Source organism: Condylura cristata, unplaced genomic scaffold, assembly GCF_000260355.1.
Source record: "Condylura cristata isolate star-nosed mole 26May11 unplaced genomic scaffold, ConCri1.0 scaffold00012, whole genome shotgun sequence".
Classification (NCBI taxonomy): Eukaryota; Metazoa; Chordata; class Mammalia; order Eulipotyphla; family Talpidae; genus Condylura; species Condylura cristata.
In genome coordinates, this window is record NW_004567113.1 from 20,998,081 (window position 1) to 21,017,163 (window position 19,083).

Below are 19,083 nucleotides of genomic sequence, written 5' to 3' on the forward strand. Positions count from 1 at the left end.
GAAACCCGTGGGGATTACAATTGAGATGAAAAAAAAAGGTGCAAAATGATGTAAAAATAAACTTTTTAATAAAAAAAAATTGTTTAGTACTTATTCGTGTAGAAACTGTTTCTGGGAAAGGGTGGCACATACATTCTCAAGAGTTACTGCACTATAGAAAATAAAAGCATTCAGCAAGGATGAACGTCTATGATATCTGAAGGAAGTCATTAGAATTGAATATTATTTCATCCAATACCCAAGTATCATTGATACTGTAAGTTGTCTAGTTAAAAGGTGGATTTAGGGCTCTCCCTGGTGGTGCAGCGGGTTAAAGCACAGCACTAAGAAGCTAAAGCCACTTCAGCATGAGTTCGATTCCCTCCCTGGAGGTGATCCACATGATGCAGCAGACCTCTCCTGACCCGCCCGCTTCTCCCCTCAGCAGTTTACTTCCTCAATCTGCCTGTTCTGCTCCCCACTCTGTCTCTGGTGAATCCTCCCACTGCCCCTGCACCTCTGGCCTCTACCCCAGTTCTGTATTCACAAATAATTTTTTTTAAAAGGTGGATTTAAATTATATACCACTAAATGTAGTTTTAGAAACTGTTTCCATAGGACAGTAAAATGTATTTTTCTAAAGGGTTTGATAACTGACTTGAGTGTAACATGTGCAAAAAAGATTCAGCCAGTAGAAACACTTATAATACTAGTCATGGTCCTCAGCCCCATTCGCCTGTTAACTGTAAGCCAGCTTCAGGCAGGACAAGACCATAATTTGAGGCAAAATGGGGTAGTTGTACTGCAGCAAGAGAAAATACCTATACCTCTTTATACTGTACTTAACACATTTTTAAATAATGGGTTGCCTTTGCTACAGTGTATCTAAATATTAGTTTTGCAGCAATATATAATATCTGAAATCTTTTAAAAAACACTCAGTATCTCTCCCTTCCTGTTCCTAGCACTTCCATCATGATTACAGTTTACAGATACAATTTATGAAAATACACATTTAGGAACCGACAAGAGTTAATTATCAGGTTGACTATCAGACAACAAAGCCAAAATACTACCTTGTTTGAAAGTGAAAAAAATACTCTGTCACTAATGGTGCTCAATTATAAACTTTGGCAAATGATAGGTAACTATTCCAAGAACTGACAGAGTAATGGTGCTTCTAAGTTAGAATTTATGAGATGAGATCATACATTTTCTACAAATATTTACTCTGTTCTCTGCTAAATTGTACCCAAAAAAATGGGGGGTCTCCCTGGTAGCCTAGGTGTTAAGTCTCAGCGTTATCACCACTACCACCTGAGTTCAATCCTGGACAGGGAGGTGACCTACATGGTACATACAGCACCCACTGCTCCCCTCAGCAGTATATTTCAATAGATCTGCCTGTTCAGCTCCCCACTCTAGTTCTGGTGAATCCTCTTACCACCATATCTCTGGCCTACACCCCATGTCTTCTACACAAAGAAGAAAAAGAAATTGTACCAAAAAATGAATGGAAGAAGCTGACGAATAATGACTAACATTTATGATAACAATAAAGCCCCTATGGGAAAATTATATTACTTCAGTAACCTAGACATAAAGGTGTACAAGCCCACCTGTGAGATTTTCTAAGTCTGGGTCTAGACCACCACAAGGTCAGTGACAATGTTTGGTTTACTAAGACATATGAAAGTTGTGTTTGTAGTACTATGCTATCTATTAAGTGTGAAAAATTATGTACCTTAATTAAATTTATTTTATTGCTAATCATCACCTCAGCCTTCAGTGAACCATAATCTTTTTGTTGGTGGAGGGCCTGGGACATAATAAAACAAACTATATATGTACAATTCCTCTTTGCTGGGTAAAGTAACTTTTATTTAAAAAAAAAAAAACTTGACCTCCATTTCCATAATGGATTTAATACATATCCATTAAACAATAATACATATACATTTATATTATTATAAAGAATATTAACTGCTACAGTTAGAAGCGATTCAGTAAGTCCATCTCCTTCAAATGAAATATAGAGAAAATCTGGCCATTTATAAATATAGAGAAAATCTGGCAGTAAACATCACTGAGTCAAGAATTTCACCAGAAGGAACAGAGACCCTTAAGAAGCCTCTAACTTGGACTGCACTGTTGAAAAGGGGTGAGAGGTTTGGGAAAACTAAGAACACACAATAACTCATCAAGCTAAATTTACCGCCACCTTAAATGTGTTCCCTCCCCTTCCACCCTCAAAGAAGTGAAAACTGTTACAACTTTTATGATAGAAGTAGATCTTTCCTCACAGCTTTTACAATGTACTAAAAACTCTTTTCCTGACCCAAGCTGTTTTTTGCTAATGGACAGATGTTATTTTTAACCAGAAGCTTTTGTCTTTATTAAAAAATTAGAGTAAACATCACATTTGTGTGACTGTTAGAGCACAGACCATGATAACAGTTCAAGGGGAAAAATTAATTCATGTTACTGAGTTCTTTTTATTCATTCATAATTAGAAATAAAACATAGTTAGAATTTTTAATAGTGCCTAATTGTCTTGAGAATCTTCATGAGGCCTTCTAGTCTTGTGAGCATTTTCATATAACTAATTATGCCTGGGGAGGATGCCTCTAGCATTCTCCACAACAAAAGTAAGTGCCAGATGATCTGTGTCCGGAACCAATGGACTATACTCACATTCACAAAATAATTATAGGCAGAAACAGAGCATAATATCAGAAAAAGAGGCCGCCTTCCTAAACCACTCAATCTTTTCAGAAAGGATGCATCCCCCTCCCTTCCTGATATATCACAGCTATTTCTAGAATAAACTCAGCATGTACCAATTCTTTACTCCCTTCTATCAAAATAACAGTGAATCAAATAACCCATTATTCATATTTAGAGGCTTCGGAAAATGTGGCCTAACTTAACTTCCACAATAGATTTATGAAGACCACAAACCCACCATAACCAACCATATTCCATTTGATAAACAGATGCTGACAGCTGCACTGTCAGGAAAGCGAGAACTGACCTAAGACCTCCATCCCGAAGCCTCTAGTATGGTTTTGACAAGCAAGCACAGGCAGCTTTAAGCAAATCATTATTTATAATATAAATTATGTATTAACCTACAGTGATAGCAAAAGGGATAAACATGCTAATTTTTAGAGGAGTGGGGCTCGTTGAATAACTTCATATCCTAAGATGTAAAAAATGAGGTTAGAACCGGACGAATTAATCAGAGACTTTTATTACTCTTCATGGGAAAACCCTAAAATGTTTCAATCCAATTCATTTTCATTTTCACTTTCTCCTTAAATTCTAAAAGTTGGGTCTGAGAGCCAAAAACCCATGGTTCAATCTCTAGCACTGATAGTGAATGTTCCCTTTACCAACACTGATCAATAGTAAAATGGGGCAAATATTTATTCCTTTCCTAGTTCACAAATATGAGTATGTGGCGAGCAGTCTCTAGGGAAAGATACAAGATGACAGTGAGCAAACTGCAAGATGTAAACATGTCCTACATGAAGTGACCAGATCAAAGAACAGAGTGTGTGTGTTTTCTCGTACATGAGTCTGTCAGTACAGAACTTCCACCCAACTGGTAGCAGTCAAGCTGCAAGTAGAAAACCAAAAGCATCACACAATTAGGAGTAAATAGAGAAACATGTGGCTTCTAAACAAAGGAAGCTTCTAGAGTCACACTTCCTAAACAGTGCATAAGGGGCCACTGCTTATTATTAGTAATAATAACATAACAGCATAACTCTACTCCATCCTCAAAAGGAAAAACCTTACACGTTGCAAGCTGCACACTGCAAGGTGTGCACAAACAGAACCAGAGCTTCCTACAGTCAACAGGGCAGTGTGTCTGCTGACCCACAAGGCTGAGAGCAGCGCCGTCCTTCACGTCCACCACGTTCCTTGTGGGATTTCCTTTATTGGATTTCACAGGATGCAACCATTGTAAATGGCTCCACATTAGCTACACACACAAAAGCTAATGAGACTCCCTACTCACTGATTATAGCTTGCACTCATCTGGAGGACAGCAAATAGATAAAACTATTTCCTGGAAAAAATGGCAACAGGCAAGGATATACTGTTCAGATATTACCCTGAGAGAATTACATGACATTTCTGAATTACACTCCCCTGATCTGCTGGGTTCTTTCTGCGGATTCAAATGATGTATTTTACCTCTAGATCAGCACCATCCTCTAGTAGAGAGGAAAAGAAGAGCCAGATGACAAGAAGCACACAAAATGGTCATGATTTGTGACTCAATGAACTCTTATTATTGTTTAAATAAAAAGTATTTTAAAATGTGTTTTATTTATAGCATCCAAAGGAAAGCAGTAATAAAAACAAAAGGATAAGAATGATTTAACGCGTGTCTGCAATTTTTTTCTTTTAAGCCCCAGTAAAGTTAATCTGAAGAGACACAGATAAAGCCACGGGGCACACGAGCTGGACTTCAGCCATAATCTCAGTCAGCAATCTGTTTGCCAGGTGATTGCTCATATAGAACTGCAAGGCTCTGCTGGAATGCTTTCAAAGCAAGAACTAAAATGCAGAAAATACAAATCTTAATAATCCCATTAATTGAATAAACTATAATCATCTCCTTTCTCTGCCATTTGGCCAGTTCCTGTCCCAAGTGGTATTCCCATTTTGAGTGTCCATGGAGTATAAAAATGAGGTGCAGGGGAAGAGAAGAGAAAATATGTGAATGAACAGAAAGAATAGTCTACAATTATGAATTGGGAAGCCTTAATTCTCCTAATTTTCCTCCTGACTTGGGACTAAAAATCTTGAACCTCTTGTCATTGTCACTTAATGCTCCAGACACCTGAACTCACCAGAGAGAATGGTAGTACTCCCAGTTCACATGGGGAAACATTACAGAACATCAGCTGTCCTTGCCTGCAGCTCAAGGACAGCACAGTACAAAGAAAAAAAATCCAATCATAATAATTTTCTGATGTCAACTAAAGAGCACAAATTTCTCTTTAAACTCTGTTCAGCATGTCTTTAAGTGAAGCATTAGCATCTATTCACCTAAATGCACGCTACAAGTCAAGCTTCCTAACTTCATTGAGCTCAGTTTCAGAGAAACAGGATGACTTCTCCAGCATCATGAGCCCACAACTGTATGCCTCCTTTTAAAATAAAAGTTTGTGTGAAACAACGTAAGGGTGAGTGTGGGAATTTAAATGTTCAGCTTAATGAATTTTGCATGTGTGTATATATACATATATATACACATACCTATATAAATAAATGCAGATACCCACTACCAACTTTGGTAAAAAAAAGATCAAATGAAAACAACTCTAACCTCTGAAGCTTTGCCACCTATATTACTTTAGGCAAGTCACTGAACTCTCAGACTCAGCTTCATCATCTGTAAAATCCACATACTTTTAAAATCAAGGTACTTTTGAAATACTATGATATCTAGCCATAATATTTTAATTATGTTGCATCCATAAGATAGATAATATTAATAAAATACATCATAATATTAAATATGGGTACTTTTAAAATATTATTATACAGATGAACACATAAGAAGAAACTAACACACTTTCAATCGTTATACATATTGGTATTATTACCAGTATACAAATGCCATGTTATTTGTTAGAATGAAAATCAGACTAAGTCGTTATATCAGATTCCACCTTTCAGACACATTTACTCTGCCTGTTTCATTCCATGAATTCTCTAGCGTAAAGGAGCAGAGGTTTCCCTATAAACCACATTGCAGGTCAGGAAGCAGCTTACCTTGTGGGCACGGGGACCTCAGTCAGGGCGCCCAGCATGACAGCCTGCTGTAGTCGGACAAAGGCAATGAAAGGCGTATCCAAGAAGTCGACCTCCCCAACAAGCACGTTGGAAGCTTCTGCATCTCGGGGCAGTTTTTTCATGAACTTATTCTTCAGCTGCGTGAGAAGTATCAAGAAAACAACTTATCTCTAGAGATGGGACCAAGTAGCAACACCCCAAGCATCACTCAAGAGAATGCCCTTAAATAAGTCTATAAACAACAGGCCCTTGCTAGCCCTTTTCCTATTATATTTAACTGTTCTATTGTAATAAACATCTCTCTGTATTCTGGCTTCAAAAATACTGAGAGTATAAGTAGGTGCTTTACATATAAAACAATATACAGTACAACTCCATCTGTTTATTTATAAACTCACAGAATTTACATGTTTGAGAATTTACTGCCATCTAGGCACTGATCTAAGCCCTAAAGATATAGGGATAAGTCGATTATCTATGTCCTCCTTGGGCTCATATTCTGCAGGGGAGAAACACACTATGATTTAAAGTAGTGACAAGTGCTAAGAAGGAAAAACAAACCAGACAAGATGATACTATTTCAGATAGCTAAGGCCTCTGAAGAAATACAACTGACACTGGAGTGAGGAGACAAATCAAACAAAGATCTGGGCAACAAATCTTCTAGGTAAAGAGACGGCAAGTACAAAGCCTCAAAGATAGAAAGAAGCTTGGCAGGTAGAGGAAAAGTAAAAAGATCAGTGTGTTGGGAACCAAAGAGGGCAAGTAGCAGCAAATGGAATTGAACTGGTAAGGGAGACCAGTTCATATGGACTCTGAAGGCCACAGTAAGGACTTGTCTACTAAAAGCCCAAATGGAAAGGTGTGCTAGGCAGGCATAGAATTAGGGGCTATCACCAGGCAAACAGTATGTAAGCCCACTGCTTAGGATGATACACACTAGGATGGAAGTGTAGATAAAGAAGATATGTAAGGTCTAAACCCTAAGTGACTCTACCATTCACAGAAATGAAGGAGATAGTGACAGAGGACACTGAAAAAGGTGACAGAGGACACTGAAAAAGGAGGTCAGTAAGGTAAAGGAGAAATCAGGGTACACAAGCATCAAATTTCATGGGGACTAAGAATTGGTCAATGAATTCAGCAAGACAGAAGTGCTGGGTGGTTTTGACAAGAGCTGTCAGTAGTGGATATCAGGGAGGATAAGGAATGGAGAGACAGGGAGTGGAGATCATTGTTTTGAGACATACAGCTACCAGCAATAAACAAGAAATAGGGAAGCAGGCAAAAAGTAACGGATCTTTCAAAAGAGAAATATGGTAACACTTCAGATGGTTAATGAGATTAATCTAGTTGATATAGATTAATGCTGTGCCAGAGACCATGGCTAAACACAAAAGCAGCTCATGAACTATTAAGAGAAAACATCTACTCACTGGTAGATATGTTGGCCTCAAATAGAAACACAGAAAGCTTATCAACCCTAACTAGAGAAAGCAGAAAATGTGGGCATAAATGGAGGTGATTTGAGAGATTTGGTGAAGATGAGGGCTTCTAAGGACTTCTATTTCTTCAGTGAAAGTCAAGTGACTTGATGGTCAGGAGGAGGAAGGAGGTGACATGAAGGAAACTGAGGAGAAAGGTAAAGGTGTAAAGTGGTTTTCTTGGAAAGTGAAAGTTTAACACTATCTCTCAAAGCTTATTTTGTAAGTGTTATTCTTTCCTCTTCTTCCCTTACCAACTCCCAGCTAGAATTGGATGGTCCAAGCATTTTTTTTTTTTTAAATGGGAAATACCTCTAGCAGCTCTAGGAAAACATTTTAACAGTCACAGAAAGATGGAGATAAGAATTTTACAGGGTCGTAGGAAAGGCCTAGACTTCTGATATATACTTATGACTTACTATAAATACCTCTGTCAAGTCAAGAATCAACAGTGAGTATAGTATTTTTCCTATGGATTATTGCTGATATGGGAAGTAATAGGCATAGTCCAATTGCCCCCATTAGTAAAAATGTTACAATAACATTTTATTTTCAATTTCAATTTAGAGGATTCTAAATAATGGAAAATAAGAGTTGATCCCTGAAAGTCCACCACTCTCAGTAGCATTTTATATAGGATATTTTTCCTTTATTTCTGCATTTCTTAGAAAGTTGTGAGAGAAAAAAAAGGACATTAAGGCTTTATCATTCAGTGAAAACCAAAATAAAAATAAATCAAAGGCAAGATATATATTTTTAGAAGTTAGTAACATGACTACTTCTAAGCAGTAAGAGAATTTTCCAAAGTTTACACCATTAATCTTCTAAGAAATGCTAGTATTTAAAAAAAAATTGTTTGTATTATACAGATATGAAAAGAGCAGTCATGGGAAATATCTTAAAACATCAAATTGCCAAAACTGTGATGCTGGCCTAAGGAAGCTGCAGTAATGAATGGTTCCCTGTGACTCAGAGTAGAGTGAAGAGTGCAATATGACCAAGTAGCCCAAACGCATAACAAAATATCACTGTTAAAATGACCTTCAACCTTCCCAGAGAGAGTCAGCATTGCTAAACAATGAATACAAGGATCTATCATAATCTAACTATACTTCCCATTCCCAACAGACTACATGCTCTGGTTCAGCAGGTCATAGGACTATTGGCCCTTGTTTTATGTATTTAGACCCACACCCCTTGTCAAAATTGTCCTTTCCTCATTTCTGTCTTTCTAAACATCCTTCAGAGTTCAGCACCATCTCAGGCCACTTCCTTGAGAACTTATTTCTGGATTGTGCTTTTTCAAGAGGGAAGTCCTTTGCTCCTACCTTCTTAAGAAGTAGAAAACTTTATTTCCACTTTGTACTGAACACCGCCATTTTGTTCAGTGCAACTTCCCTAATACCTCATAGAATACTTGAGTGGAAGTTTAAATAATTATTCTATCTATTGAATGAATGAATGATAGTTTATCATTATGCCCTTTCCAATGACCTTTCTTTTTTAAGAAAGATTTATTTACTTATGCATACAAGAACTGGGGTACAGGCCAGAAGTGTGAGAGGATTCTCCACAGAGTGAGTGGGGATCAGAACAGGAAGACATACCAAAACATACTGCTGAGGGGAGTAGAGGCGAGACAAGAGAGGGCTGCTGTACCATGTGGGTCAGCAACCTGGTCGGGGATTGAACTCAGGCTGCAGTGGCTGGCAACAGCTTGGTCACACGTGTCTTTAACCACTGAGCCACCAGGGTGCCCCCCCCCAATAACATTTCTTAATTTCTCTTTTAAAATAGTAAATTCTGTCCTTGTACACTGTGATTGGGAAAGTAGACTGGCCCAACCCCTACGAAAAATATGTGATTTCTCAAAAGCAATTCCATACCTACCTGAAGAATGAAGAAAAAAACATTATTCTGAAAGAATACATGCATTCCCATTCCTATGTTCATTGCAACACTATTGACAATAGCCAAAGAATGGAAACAAACTAAAGATAGATGAGTGAATTAGGAAGATGTGGTCTGTGTGTGTGTGTGGTTTGTATGTGTGTGCATATATACATATGCACATATACTCAGCTATTAAGAAGGAAAAAAACAAAAAACAAGATGTTTTTTCCAACAACTGGGGGGTGGGAGGGATTACCCTAGGAGAAATACTAAGAGAAATACAAATACTGGATGGTGTCATTTATATGTGGAACACAAATCAAGGTAAAACAACAACAAGAAGCCCTAGAAATCTGATTACAGACTTGAGGCTATTACAGGAAGCTGAAGTGAGAAGAGAGTGGGGAGGGAGAACAATGGGCAACAGGAGATTATTTCTAGTCCTCTGGAGATGAGTGCGATACAGTCACACACACCTGAAGAGTGTAATCTTATACTCTAAATAATATACAATGTTGTAAACCAATGTTACCTCAATTAAAAAAATAAAAGTAGTAGGTTCTGGACATACTGCCACCATCTAGGTCATCTGGGAGGACAAGAGGCCTAGACAGAGCGAATCTTTAAAAACTCCCCTCCTGACTACAGTGATTGTTTCAAAGATTAGAAGTAGAGACCAAATCCTTTTAGATAATACTTTAATGTGCAAAAAAAAAAAATCAACATTTTCCTTTCCCCACCACATCGAAAGGACCTGTTGCCCTGGAAAGTATGGGAAGGTTAACCCCACTAGGAGAAAATGAAGTCAGCACTCAAATGCAAACAATCAGAAAAGAAAAAGGAGTGAGAAGAGAAATTGCAGAGTCCTCAGTCCAGGCCCGAGGTACTGTAGCTTGCTCATTCTGTGAACTCATCAAGAATTCTTACCCATTACATAAGGAAGAAAATTCCATTTGGGCTTAAATTAAATTGAGGTGGTTTCTATCTACCACAGCGTCCAGGCCCTTCATAAAACTGTATTTGTTAAATGCATTTGAGGGATGCCAGGTTAAATAAAATTAAATAAGTTTCTGTATTTTAGACATTCTCAGAGACTTTGAATATCACTGTATGACTGAGAATGCTTTATCTCCCACGAGGAGATAAATAAGGCACATTTTGGCATGAAAACAGATTAAAATATGCTGCTTTGGACAGAAATGTTCTCATCTCCCATCTAATTCCACTCTCAACTCCATTCTCTTCAAATTCTATGGGTGCCTATAAAGCTCAAGGTCTGATAGTAACTGTGACAGACACTGCAGAGAACAGAGAGACCTAATCTCCTGAAGTCTGCAGTTCAATGGAGAGAATAGAGAAATAACTATAATGAAAATAAATACCATAAGAAAAATGTATTGTTCAGTAGGCAGTCATAATATGCAACAATTACACCTGGCAACAGAGTTCAAGGAAGGCTCTTCTGTGAGTTAACATTTATTTAAAGATCCCTTTTGTAAAGATGGATCATGAAATACCAATTCATTTATGTTATCTTTTTCATGTACCCTAATTTTATCTATGAAGGAAGAAGTATCACTACCAATTCTAGGTCTGCACAATAAACTGTGTACAATAATTAAATACTAAAAAGTAAACATTATACAAAAGAGTAATGAAAAATTAGGAATTACAAAGAGTATAAAAGGTAAGGAAAATAAGAAGAGAATTTGTGGATTTCAAATCAGATGGAAAACCACCCAATAATGCCTCTGGATTGAATTACAAAGGAGGTCTGATATTCCTTTCTTATAGACCAGTAATTGCTTCTCCAAGGGATACCCATCCTAGATTTTATGCAAGGTCAGCTACAGAGATCACACACAGTAGGGAGGAAAATCCTTTAGCCAACTTTGATTTCAAAGAAATGGATTTAAAGTACTTGCTATGTGCCCAGTTATTACAATAGTTTTAGGTCCTCAAGAGCCTACAGTACAGGGTACAGAAATAAATATATATGTGGTATTAAAATTTCATGAAGGTGGTTAATAAAAATATATGTAGTGAAAAATGATCTTAAGGTACAACCATTAGACCAATCTTGGAAAAAAAAAATTAAAGAAAAACCTGTCCTAGAAGAAGGTATAATTTTAAATTAACAAACCATGTACTCAACACATTTTTAAATTTCTTTGTCATTAAAAAAAGACTGCCAGGTAGAGCTATCATTGGTAAGGGATAATTTGACTAGCTCAACCACTTCACAACCATTTTTGCCTTTATCAGGAAACACTACCAAACTCTGCGATTAAATCCATAAGTCTACGTCTCATGTTCCTTCTATACTTGTCTGTACCCTTCCTTCCAGAGCCAGGTCTTACTATACTGACTTAGAACTATAGGGCTTTCCCTCTGCCATAAATATAATTTTCTTGCCTTCCTCATTTTCTGAGCATTTTTCTAACAACCCACTGATCAGAGCAGCAACTTACAATGAAACTAGAGATTATGAATGGGTAAAGCAGAACAAGTGAACATTTCATAAAACAGGTAGTTTAGATACCTCTGTGTGATAATGAAAAAGTTACTCATATTCATCATATATGGTTGATTTAAAAGGCAAGCTTCCATATCTGTCCAGATGTTAGTCTCCTGCCCACTTGTACGAATGCAGTTGCCTATTTTAAGTTTTGTTTTCTTTTTATACAGGATCATCATAGCTAATAGATAATCAATGCTGATTGCCAGGGACAGGCATGAGATCAGTACCATCTAGTCTCCTTACCACACCCCTCAGATCTACATCTCCTAGTCAGTCAGGTTATTACTGTTCTTCTATCCCAAGGCAGGTATTTAAAACCCACCTTTTTTGGTACCACTTTTAGCATATATTAAAATAAGTGATAAATAACTAGCCAAAAGCACTCATGGTTTGTCATTTGAATTTGATGAGTTAGGTGATTCTATGGGCTTTTCAATATCCTTACAATAAATGTTATTTGGAAAAAATCATTTAAACTTGAGTCACTTTCTTGTTATTTTTACATAGCTTATATATACCGCCACCACATTCCATATATTTCATTTTCTTCTCCACGAAAGTGACTTAATTCTTCCAATTTGAAGTTATTCTCAGTTCATTCTGTCTAATGCCTCTTGTCCACAGACTAACATTCACCTGTTTTCCCTGGCTAAGAGCTAATTCTTGGCTTTCTTATTGGTATTTTTCTCTCTTCTCCTTCTTAGCCTATTTCTCTTTATGCTGACTTCACCCTTTCCATTCCTTGGAAATTTCCAGCTCGCATTCCTTCTTAAACAAGTTCATCTGGTAAACTCAAAATCATTTAGACACCTAAGTACCATGTCCTTCCATAGTAAAGATAACTATGTTAAGTAGCCAAATAGGGCCACCAAACCTGTCGGGTTGTATGCAACAGCCCCAATGTTCTGGTGTAACTATTAATCTACAAACTTTCATTCTTAAAAATGTCTCCGCTAAGAAAAAAAAAATCATATAGTGACTCTACACTTTAATGTCACTGAGGTGACTCCTGAATAGTGCATAAGATATGACATTGGAAGACAGAAATATGCTGTTTGAAGTTAAGGTTCAAGGAACTCAAATAGCATCTCAGTAAATTATTTATGTTCTGTGAGTTTGGATTTATTTATTTGCTACATGCGCAAACAGTAATATCAACTTTAAGAGAAGGAAAAAGTATTTTCTTACCACATTTCAACCTTTACCCTTCCTTTCTCTGTATCTTAGGAAAATTTGATGCATTAGGATCTGACAAATTCACTTGACATTCTTTCTAATGGGAGGGTTACAGAGCTTTAAAACAAGAAGGTTGACTGTCTTCTCTCACAGCAAAACAAATAAATGGAAAAAGGAGATGACATCTTTATTCTTGTAGCTGATGAGACAAGTGACTCAGTCTTTTGGTAGACTCAACTATATCCCTCTAACATAACACCTGTCTCTAAGTCTGTGAGCCCTGGGATCTAGATTCTGTGAGTAGTTAGAGGTTCAGAGTTGTGTATTTGATGAACCAGAAATTTCCAACCTAAAAATAATGTTTCTAACAGATTTCATTTCTAGTTATGATGAACTAGCTTGCATTGCACTAATTTTTCCAGCAGGCCAAACTTAAAAGGCAGGATTTTATAATCTGCTTAAAGGAATCAGAATAGTACTATATTACCTGTACAAACTTGAGTGAATGAAAACCAAATAAAGCAGAAGTAAAAATAAGAAAAGAAATTATGGCATAGAATACAAATATACAACACTGGTCATGTTCTATTTCATAAATGTGAATAATGATATATAAATATACCTATATCTGTAAAACTATTACTCGGATTTATTTATACATACATATATATATGTTTTTACACACATACACATAATACATACATATCATCGACCGCTGAACAACTAGGAGTTAGGAACTCTAATCCCCCACAGATATTTAAAAATACACATACAGGCCCTCCCTGGTGGCGCAGCGGGTTAAAGCATAGCACAAAGAAGCTTAAGCCACTTCCGCATGAGTTCGATCCCCGCCTGCCCCCGGAGGCGCGGCAGACCTCTCCTGACCAGCCTGCTGCTCCCCTCAGCGGTGTACTTCGTCGATCTGCCTGTTCCGCTCCCCACTCTGTCTCTGGTGAATCCTCTCACCCTCCACATCTCTGGCCTGTACCCCAGTTCTGTACGAATAAATAAATAAATCTTAAAAAAAAATACACATACAACTCTTGACTCCCCCCATAACTATTTTCAACCTTTGGTACCCATGGAGGATGGGTTTCAGGATACCCCCCTCCAAAACTGGACCTGAGGATACCAAGACTCACAGATGCTCAAGACCCTCTGTGTTTATGGGTTTCGCATGCTCAGATTCAGCCAACTGGCATTATTGCTGGTTGAACCTGTGAATGTGGAAACCACAGACACTGAGGTCAACTGCTCTATCAAAAAAAACTGCATGTACATGAACCCGTGCAATTCAAATCCATTTTAATTTAATGATTATATTACAAGTTTCTGAATAAAGTATTCTTTCACTATAACACACTTTGATTAGGAAACCTCTAACAAAAAAAAAAAAAACTGACATGAAAGTGAAAAACTAGAACCATATCCCATAGCCTAATACATAAAGAGTTTTGTAAAATTAGAAGAGATAAGACATTCTGACAAGATACAAGAAAAATGTGGGTCTCACTCTTTTCCCCATCTTTTTAGTTTCTCCAACATGGGGAATAAACTTGCCTCTTCCCTTTTCCTTCTGCACACATAGGGGATATCATCTGGATGTGCTGTCTGAGTGATGTATTTCTGTCTTCCAATTTTATACAAACCCTAATATCCTACCACTCAACATAAGTACAACATAAACTGATCAACAATATTTTCCTCTGGCGAAAATTAGCTTCTAACAAGACTGGGATACAGCAGCAGGCCATCAAAAACAACCTTGTAGATACTATCCCTAGGGTAATTTTGAAATAGGTTTGACCTACCAGGAGCTGTGTGTATGTATATATTTGGAGCAGGCATACCTGATGCAAACTCTGGGAATATGATCGCTAAACAGTGCATTGCTGACAGCTAATTTCTGTGGTTAACAGAAGGCCATGCGTATCTCCTACCCTCCCTCCACTTGCCAGCAGCCAGCACCAGAACACAGAGTAGGGCTGTGCTTAATATCTGTGTACAGAAATCTGTTTTGCTTCTAAGACATTTATGGCTACCAAGGAGGCACTAGGCTCTGCCTAGCTCACTGGAGTCAGTTTGGAAGGTTGCAGTCAAAGTCACAGCCAGCAATAAAGGATGCCTTTGCCTCTGTTCCTCTGTGTACATATTTTCCCTGTGGATCTTCTGGAAAGAGTGTTGGGCTGACAGGGTTTCAGCATTCCTGAAACAATATATATAACACACTCTAGCTTTCCATTCCTAAATTTCATTTCTTTACTGTAAATTGTATGGTTGCCTACAAAGTGGCAGAAAAGAGAAAATGAAACCTGTTTTACAAACTTAGCCAAGTATTGATTTTTAATTCAAGATCACATAGGAGAAATGATCTTAAAATACCTTGGTTAAGGGAAGATATACATCCTCTAACTAAATTGTGAGAACGGACCTTTTTGAATGTGATAGAGAAAACTATTGGCACAATTACTGCAAACATTTTTGCCTTATTTTTAATAGAAGTTGTGATTGCCCTTTAGGTTATCTCTCAGCTATGCTACAGAAGATTCTTCTAGTGGCTAAATTTAAAATACATTGGCCCAATGTCTAAGATGCCTAAAAAGAGGAGCCACTGCTTGACTGTCCACAGACTCCAAATTTAGACACACTCACTTATAGTATTATTAGCATTAAACATTCAGATGTGGTCTGAGACTTTCAGAGTGTATAAAACATGAGAGATTGCGAAGTCATTAAGACAAAAATGCCAAAAGCCTCTGTGACTACGTGTTTTTACTTTGTGAACATGCTTTATTCGTTTATTCCATTTTAAAAATACAAAATGAAAACAGTCCCCTGAGGGTGAAAATTTGATTTTCTAATTTTTCCTTCCAAATTTAGACATCTCACCACCATTAATGCAAATGATTCTGCAAAGCAGCACATTTACAAATGGCTATTAAACTAAATATAACATTAAGTACAATCCATCAGTTCTGATTTCCTAAATAGGATGAAATTTCAAGTACTGACCTACTTTAAAAATCAACTTGTCAAAATATCGAGTCACATTTTCATGCCATATCATTTTTTAAAGTGTCATTATGTTTGTAGCTATTTACAACATCTTAAACTTCACAATTACTATTTTATTTGAATTCTTACAGCAATCTAATGAGAAATGTACTATAAAACCATTTTACAGATGAGGAAAACTAAAGTTTACAAAGTTTAAGGGGTTTCACAAAACTCATACAGTTATGTAGTCAAGCCATAACGTAAATTCTTTTCACTAATTTGTCCATTTTCCTACACTGGAAAACCCTTTTTATTTCTGATGAATATTTTTTGCCCTCTACAGTTTAGAAGACATTGTCCTAAATTCTCCAAATCATTTCAACAGCATGCTGGTGGTAAACATCTACAATGGTTTAGGGTCTATACAGATAACCTTTAATTTTTTAAAAATGAGCACATCAGTACTTACCAGCCATGAAAATTTATCAGCAAGAAAAGGGGGAAGGTGAAAACTCAAATAAAGAGAACAGCACTTTTTAACAGTATTTAAAGAAAATCAAGGTGCTACCTGAATTTGGTATTATTTTTAAAAATTCTTTTCTCCTTAAATGGTTGTGTCATGGATTTCACGTTACGTAAAGCCAGATACCTGCTTTAGTGTCAAAAATAAAGACTTGAAATAATGGGCCCTCCATGGTGGTGCAAGGACTAACACATAGCTTTGTCAAGCTCTTAGCAGCCACTGCAGTAGCATTTTGAGCCCAGGCTAGGGAGTTGTTCCACACGGCCGAACAGACCTCTCCTGTCTCTCAATGCTGCTGCCCTAAGCAGTGTGTTTCAGTAGATCCACCTGTTCTGCTTCTCCCTCTATCTGGTGAATCCTTTCACCTCCTGCACCTCTAGCCCATACCCCAGTTTTTGTGTGCATAATAAAATCTTTGAAAAAAAATCAGATTTCAATTTAATCTATATGGTGAACACCCTTCCATATGTATGCACACCCACGCAACCCTGCCCCTTAGATGCCAACTACAACTGAAGCCTCCAAAGTCTAGTGAAGAATTACAGAGAAGGCAAGCTTAGCCCTGACATTCCCCTGCTTTCCCAGACCAATTTCAACCATACAACCTCCGCCTTCCCTTTGTGATTACATGCACCATGATGTTCTCATTGACTGACATGACCATGACTTCTTACACTATGCTTTTTACTTTTCATTTATATTTTATAACATTTTTACACTGTCTGATTTATCAGGTGTAGGCCCCATTGAACTTCCACCACCAATCCACACAAGTACCCTCATTAATAGTCCTTTGTGTTCTTTCTACTCTCATTTGTTTTAACCTACCATATATATGTCCTAATTTTAAAAATATATTCATTACATCATCCTTCACTTTTACACAATGTATTTCTCCATGAAATTCCCACTACCAGTTCACCCATGTACCCATCCTTTGTGCTATTCTCACCCTCATTTTGACTCCTCTCCATTGCCCCCTCACCACAGAATGCTCTGATTTATAGTTGTCTGTTTATTTTTGTTTTGCTGTGCTTCATTGTTATTATTTTTCCCCTGATGTCTTACTTGGTTCCCCTACATTCCTTCTATAAAAGAAACCATCTGATATTTTTCTTTTTCCTTCTTCATATTTTACTGAGCATAATCCCTTAGCTCCATCCATGTTGCTGTGAATGGCACAAGTTTATCTTGTTTGATTGGTGAATAGTATTCCATTGTATATATTTACCACATCTTTTTGACCCAGTCATCTATTTTTAGGCATGAGGGTTGTTTCCAAGTCTTAACTATTATAAATAGTGCTGCAATAAACATAGGGATGCAGGTATTCTTTTGAATTAATGTTTTTGTGTCCTTTGGGTAGATCTCTAGGAGTGGAATTGCTGGGTCACATGGTAGCTCCCACTTTTAGTATTCTGGGGATGCTCCACACAACTTTCCATAGTGACCTGACCAGCCTAATTCCCGCCAGCACATACCATACCTTATAAAAGAAACCATAAACTATTCAACTTTGTCTTCCCTGTACCTTATAAAGGCAAAGCCTTGCAGCAAGTGCTCACTAAATATTGGTTAAATGGGTGGGGTCATTTGATCACCCTTGTGCTGGGGGGTCCTTACACACTCTTCTATATGAAAAGAAAAACAAAGGGACCCAAAGTTTTAAGCAAAGTGATAAATAGTAATATCTAATCACAAACATCAACAAGAATAAAATGAGGGACCTATTCACAAGAAAACTAAAGGCGAGCAATGATCAATATTTGTTTATTTAAGTGGTGAGTTGACAGCAATATTTTAAAAGAAAAAATGTTGACTTTAGTGACTTTTACCACTTTAGTGATAGGACATCAATACTCTGCATTAATATAAACCCAGAGAGCTTCAGGAGTGGTGCTCTCCTGGAGTTAGCTGTAAGTAAACCTCAGTTCTTCTTCTTCCTTGCTGTGGGGCCTTGACCACATTACTTAATAATCCTTTTTTTTTAAAGATTTATTTATTTATGCATTGAGAGCTGGAGCACAGAGCAGAGGTGCAGGAGCAATGAGAGGATTCACCAGAGACAGAGTGAAGAGGAGAACAGGCAGACTGAGGAAGTACACTGCTGAGGGGAGCAGGGGTGAGTCAGGAGAGGTCTGCAGCACCATGTGGGTCACCTTGGGGCAGGGATCATACTAATGCTGTGGAGGTGACTTTAGCTTCTCAGTGCTGTGTGTTAACCCACTGTGCCACCAGGGAGGGCCCTTTTACTTAATATCTTTAAGGTATGTTTTCTGTTCTGTAAAATGGGGACCAAAACTGACCACTTTACAGTTTAAGAAGAGTAAGATTTTGTGCGAAAATGTCTAAGTGCAATGCTGAGTGAGTTATGGGTCCCTCAATTACGGTGATAACTTAAGGAATATCATTAGGCCTTGCAGCAAGAGAACATCAGTGGGCATAGTATCTTGAAAACAGAGTTGAGAAAAATTAAAAGGCAGTATATCAAATGTGTTGAAAGCCAGGACAGAGGAAGTGAGAATGGTCTCAAGTGACACACCCTGGAACTGTACTTCTTCAACTGTTCAGCACTCCCCATCATCACGAGTCATTATTTCATCAATACTGTTGAATAACAGATAGACCTATGAAAATCTGAACACTGAAAATATCTGTGCCCTTAAGTTTCATTTTATTTTAACCTAAGCAAC

The 19,083-nt window shown here is 37.4% G+C and overlaps 1 protein-coding gene across 3 annotated transcripts in view; it reads right to left on the bottom strand.

The window, feature by feature from the left end:
• Positions 1 to 19,083, bottom strand: part of SLC4A4 (solute carrier family 4 (sodium bicarbonate cotransporter), member 4) — a 291,594-nt gene that overhangs the window by 112,841 nt on the left and 159,670 nt on the right. For all 3 annotated transcript variants that reach the window (XM_004681227.2, XM_004681226.2, XM_012724181.1), the window contains one exon: positions 5,776 to 5,933. In XM_004681227.2, coding sequence (XP_004681284.1) covers positions 5,776 to 5,933 — 158 coding nt within the window. The remainder of the gene's footprint in view (positions 1 to 5,775; positions 5,934 to 19,083) is intronic.